The sequence below is a fragment of the Perca flavescens genome, chromosome 15, assembly GCF_004354835.1.
Source record: "Perca flavescens isolate YP-PL-M2 chromosome 15, PFLA_1.0, whole genome shotgun sequence".
In the NCBI taxonomy this organism is placed as follows: domain Eukaryota; kingdom Metazoa; phylum Chordata; class Actinopteri; order Perciformes; family Percidae; genus Perca; species Perca flavescens.
Window position 1 is genome coordinate 20375405 of NC_041345.1, and position 6279 is coordinate 20381683.

A 6279-nucleotide genomic window follows, 5' to 3' on the forward strand; every position below is an offset into this window, starting at 1 on the left:
GCATTTGTTATTTTTTTGTCTTCTTTTCAGGTGACTTTTATTTTAATGTCTGGTGGTGTGTAGAGCACATGTCCTTTAGGTGGTTTCTTCAGGGGGATGTAGGCTACAGCTTCTTTTTCAGATATAACTTGTGTATGACATTCATGGCCGAATCTGTCTCTCTTTATTAATCTCTAAATAAAAAAGAAAAAGTTTTGTATCAATTAAAAAAAATAATTACATAACTTTTTTTTTTAAAGTGCTGCTACATTTCTTTGCTTGTTGAATCTATTTTTGACACGCATCCTTTTAATCCTCAAGGAATTCATAATCTAAAAGAGTCCAAGGTGAAGAGATTTACAGGGCCTTTTTTATACTGTGCAGGATGTCTCCACACAGTCTGCATCAAGTGCTGTGGAGAACGCTGCAGTTCAATGTGATTCGAACATATCTTCTATAAAATCCTCGCTACATTCCTGACCAGGTGGCGGCGGTAATGCGCCGTATTAGTAATACGGTATTACTGCTTTGGCCAGCAACGCACATACCTAAAAAAAGAGGAGAAGAAGAAAACAAGCGAAGAAGAAACGAAAACGAACGTCGCTTGAATTATTTTTTTTACCAAGTTTTGGCACATTTCCCAGCTACATATCAGTTTTTTCGCCTTGTTTGTATAATTTCACACCAAGGTAATATACAGGTTACACTGTATCAGTTAACTACATGTAATATTACCTCTAACTAGAGTTTGGACTGTGATAACTGCATTATTTGTTTTGCATGCGCTGTTGTTGGCTAACATTTGTAGCAACAATGCTAACATGAGCTCTGTGGTAACCGCTCATATTCACGACGTTATAATAATCTACTCAGGAAAAGTGTTATAAAGCCACTCGCTATTAGTTGCGTTTGAGGAATAAAAGAGTCACTGTCTTGCCTTCCGTAGCACCATGCCGAAGAGGAAAGTAACATTTGAGGACGGGGACGGGGTGTTAGAGCTGGATGAAGAACTACCAAACAAAAAGGTAACCTCAATGTTAGCACTGTCCCGTTTACATTGTTTCAGAAACGGGACATCTAATTAGATCACTGGTCAGTCAGTAAGAGATGTAACTAACTATACAACCATTGGTGGAAGAAGTATTCAGATCCTTTACCACACTGAAAATATTCCAGCACAAGTGAAAGTCCTGCGTTCAAAACCTGCATTTAAGTATAAGTATTTAAGTAGTATCCGCGAAATGAAAAGTATGGTGCAGTTTATGGTGCATTTACTGCTGTAGCTTTCTAATAATTAGTAGTAATTCTAACTCCTTTTGTTGGGTAGTTTAATTTACAACAATGCATCATATTCTATAAGGTCATATGTTTTCAGCTTTGTGATGATGCATTTTCCAACTGATCTAAGAGGTTTTAAAAAAAGTTTAATTAGCTTAAGAAGTTGGATGATTTTCTCAAAACATAAAGGAACACTTCATCCTTCATTTCATTGGAAAAAACACAACATTTGGATATACATGGTTTCCCCCAGGCAGGAAAGGTTTGACTAATTGTAACCTAAAAATCAACTAAAGCTGTCAGACAAATGTAGTGGAGTAAAAAGTACAATATTTCCCTCTGAGATGTAGTGGAGTAACAGTATAAAGTATAATTCATTGGAAATACTCAAGTAAAGTACAAGTACCTCAGATTTAGTTTACTTGGTTATATTTCACCACTGCAACCATATAATTTGACAACTAAATGGTCAAAGCTGAAGAAATACCTTTTTATACAACAAAAACAAGCAGCACCCAAGTAATCACTGGATTTCCGTTGGTCCAGTGACGACTGAACTTATTGCACAATTGCACCTGTGACTTCTTAATTTCTGCTTGATTTCCATGTAAGTGAAATTATCTCAAACGAGGAGTTTGTCAGCTAAATCAATGACAATGTTGTCAGGAAATGGACATAACTGACTAAACTAGTAAGAAAAGGGATGCCTGCCTGTATTACTTTTAATGTTATATAATGTATGTAATATTTTTCTTTTTTTTTTTCATCTACGCTTGAACCAGATTTGTGAGGTTGTGAGTGGACCAGGCTCCAGGTTTAAGGGTAAACATTCCCTTGACAGTGATGAAGAGGATGAAGGGGAAGAAACAAAAAGCAGCAGCAAATATGATATTCTGGCCAATGATGACGTGGAGGGTATGTCTTGTTTATTATTTGAACTGTAACTGTGAAGTGATAGATGGCAGAGAGCCGGTCTTGTTTACTTTGATATGACATATTACTTCAAATATTAGAGATGGTCCGATACCAGTATCGGTATCGGCTCCGATACTGCCTAAAACGCTGATATCGGTATCGGGAAGTACTAGAGTTTATGCACCGATCCGATACCACGTAATAAAGCCCTAAAGAAAATCTACGTTAAAGTAGTTTATTTATGTTCTTTTTCCGTTTTAACTGACTGTCAAACTGCATAATAAAAGAAAGTTCTACGCCACTCATTGTTTGTGTTTGTTCATGTTTCACAAAGAGTTTAACCTGAGCCAGACAGACAACAAAGATAGAAATAATACCACATCCATACAGGGATAGTAGTATACAGCTGTTAAAACATAATAAAATATATGACCCATGGGCATCGGATCGGTCCTCGGTATCGGCCGATACGCAAGTTCAGGATATAGGGTGGCAGTAGCTCAGTCCGTAGGGAGTTGGGTTGGGAACTGGAGGGCCGCCGATTCAAGTCCCAGTACGGACCAAAGTACAGTGTGTGGATTGGTAGCTGGAGAGATGCCAGTTCACCTCCTGGGCACTGCCAGGTGCTCTTGAGCAAGGCACCATACCCCCCCAACCGCTCAGGGCGCTGGTCCAGCACTGGGAGCCCGCTCACTCTGACATCTCTCCATTTGTGCATGAATAGGTCCTGAGCATGTGTGTGTGTATTTCAGGCCTGTGTGTAGTGATTTCAAAAACAGTGTAAATTGGAATTTCCCCACTGGGGATCAATAAACAGTATAAATTATTATTATTATTATTATATTCTTCACAAGTATAAATTTGTTTTCAAGTGTTAAGGAAGCAAGATCTTAACAAGAGACTGAATTCTTTGACACTGAATATTTTTTGTCCACTTCTGCTACATACAATTGCCTAGAGTGTGGCAAGATAGTGTTGTTGCCTAAACATGAAGTGTCAATAATCATGTTACCTGAGACCATGCCAACTATGTTTTCAGGCCAAGAGGGAGCCACAATTGACTATGACGAGGGAGTTTCTATTACACCTTTCAACCTGGATGAGGAGATGCAGGAAGGATACTTTGACTCCGAGGGAAACTATTTCATCAAAAAGGAAGAACAGATTAGAGACAACTGGCTCGACAACATTGACTGGGTAATTGTATTTTAAGGGACTTTTGCTTCATGTCTAAAAACTTTTCAAGGAATGTGCAATAATATAAGTTACTTCTTCTAGGTGAGAATAAAAGAACAACCTTACAAACAAAAGAAGAAAGGTCTCGGAGCCAAACGTAAACGCAGAGCTGGGGATGAGGATGAGGCTGAGGAAGAGAAACAGAGAGAAGAGAAGCAGGCAGGCGGAGAAAACAATGAAGAAGAAGAAGAGGAGGAGGAGATGGAGCCTGCAGAGGACCCGCTGGCATCCTACACGCAGCACCAGCTCACTGAAGCTGTGGTCGAACTGTTGCTACCTGGGGAGACAGTTGCCAAAGCACTCCGTCGGCTAGGAGGCCTTGGAGGAAGGAAGAAGGGGAAGCTGAGGGAACAGAGTGAACCCACGGAGGAGACCAAAAGGGATACAGAAAAGCTTGACAGGCTCACAGCACTAGCTGACAGATTGGTTGGATCTGGGATGTTTGAGATATATCAGCAAACATATGAAAAATTGGCCTATATGATGAAGAGCATGAAGAGCAAGCGACCAGCTGTGGGGAAGAAACCCGGTGGTGATAGTGATGAAGAAGAAGATGAACTTGACATGTTTGCAGATAAATTTGACGAGACTCATACAGGCAGATCAGAGAGGGAAGAAGACGAAAAAGGTTGCTTAGTGTTACTTGTATACATTTCCCTTCAATAGTACAACTATCTTGTTTTGTTTAATCCAGTTTTGTCTTCTTCTCAGTGAGTGATGAAGTCATGTGGGAGTACAAATGGGAAAATAAGGATGAATCAGAGGTTTTCGGCCCTTTCACCAGTCAGCAGATGCAGGTATTCTCTTCTATCAACTTAAAATCAAAGGTTCTTCAACAAAAGCAGTTCTTGAGTTTGTGATACAGTGTACAACTGGTATTGTATGGTTTTCTTTTGATATAATGGATCTATATGGAACAACTTAGGCAATGACATCAGCTCCAAGTCTTTGCTTTTGTTTTGACATTCTGATTTGGAAGCACGTGTTAAAACTTATCCGATCAAACTTGGTGGTAGCAGTCAGGGTGATGATGGGGTGACAAAGCTAGTATAAGTTGACGTGACGAATCAAGTATGTGTTTAAATTTCCAAGACCACTTTATACTGGTCTCAGTGCAGTTAATTTGGTCCATACCTGAATGCTATGATGACCGATTATGACATCCACAAACGTACCAAACCGAGAATTTGCTTGTGTGACAATATTGTCAAACAACAGCACAGTCAAAAACTAAGCAAATTTATTATGTGTACTGATATCCTTGTGTATAATTGATTGTGGCAATTTTCAAATGTGTTGTCAAACGTGTTGCTCAACAGAATGTTTATTGTAAATATGTAGTATGGAATTGGCACCCTGCTTATTATCTCAATCACACAAATGATGAAGAAAGAGAAAATTGTAATAGTAAAAAATAATAATAGAAAATTGTAGGTTATAATTTTAACAAGGGCTTAGAACTAAAATATAGAAAGGTGTACATTCTTAAACACTTTTGTTTAATTGTGATGTTTTTAAGTATAGAATCGGGATACAGTTCAGGTTTGTTATGCTCATCGTTATAGTAGAAATGAATGTATTTTAAATTGTATAATCATCGTACTTATTACTTGCACTAATATTGATAAATTAAATAGCAACTTTATTAAGGCATTTACCCATTTTTTTTTTTTTGTTTTTTCTCCTGTATACTAATGCAAACTTAGAAGTAAATCCCAATATGTTTACAAGATGATTGGGCTGCAGGCTGGTTCTACCTTTAACCTCAATCTGGCCAGGTGGGATTTAATCTTCTTCTTGTCTGTTTTGCAGGGTTGGGTGGATGAAGGCTATTTCAGCACTGGTGTTTACTGCAAAAGGGTCGACCAGGATGGAGCTCAGTTCTACAACTCAAAGAGACTCGACTTTGAGCTGTTTACATGATTTATGTCCAGCAGTAAATGAATCACAACCATCATGATCACTCTCAGCAGTCATGTTTTGCCCTCAATCTTCAATCTTTTCACCCAGGGCTTTGCTGGCAAATTTATCATTTTAACAGGGGCTTTGTTTTCTGTATATTGTTTTTAAATAAATAACTGATATATGTGGTGTTGCTATCAGCCATTTGTTGTTCTTGTTATTGTTTTTCTTAGAACCAAATCCCACTGTGGGTTTATTTTAAGGCTCGTTGAGAAGAGAACAGATTTAATTCTGATAATTTAGTGAAGTTTACATGGCAATTCCACTTTACATTCATTTGCACATTGACATTTAATATAATTATTTTCAATATTGTGTTACTGTTGAGAGGAAAATATATTACTGTAGTAGCTTATGTACTTGCTCAATTCTACATTTTTCCAAAACCTCAATATTGAATTGTACGTTTGCCATGAAGACAATGTTCTAAGTTGACTATAATATAGATATATTAACTGCACAGCTTCAAGAATTCAGTTACATACCCTTTGTACTGTAAGATGATATCTACTTTATATATCATCACTAATAAATCAGTGTTACCTCACAGGATTTATAAAATATCGAGCCAATTCAATTGTTTATATTCTTTCAAATCTGAGTATGCAAAATATGTTTTTAGTGTCAGAAGTGACAAGACAAGTGAATTTTGGCAGTACAATAAAAAGTGTAACAATTAGGGATCAAAAGAAAATAAATCTGCATTAAAGTCACCTTCAAGCAAAAAATGCCCATTGATGGTCCCAGGTTGTCAGGTGTGAGAATGTGCTGCCTTTCTTTGTATTTATAGTAAATTGAATATGATTGGGTTCCAGACTGTTAATGACAGCTCCTTGTGCTCTAGGATATTTTGTAGACCAACAATTAATCGAGAAAATAATAGGCAGTTCAATGTGACATAGCCTTACA

At 37.6% G+C, this 6279-nt stretch overlaps 1 protein-coding gene across 1 annotated transcript; it reads left to right on the top strand.

Annotated features, from left to right (window-relative positions):
- The first annotated feature begins 488 nt into the window (after window positions 1-488).
- cd2bp2 (CD2 (cytoplasmic tail) binding protein 2) lies at window positions 489-5512 on the top strand. Its single transcript, XM_028600738.1, has 7 exons — window positions 489-668; window positions 926-1004; window positions 2040-2172; window positions 3212-3369; window positions 3451-4036; window positions 4120-4205; window positions 5221-5512. The coding sequence occupies exons 2-7, from the start codon at window positions 930-932 to the stop codon at window positions 5329-5331; spliced, it is 1149 nt and encodes a 382-aa protein (XP_028456539.1). The 5' UTR covers window positions 489-668; window positions 926-929; the 3' UTR covers window positions 5332-5512.
- The last annotated feature ends 767 nt before the right edge of the window (window positions 5513-6279 follow it).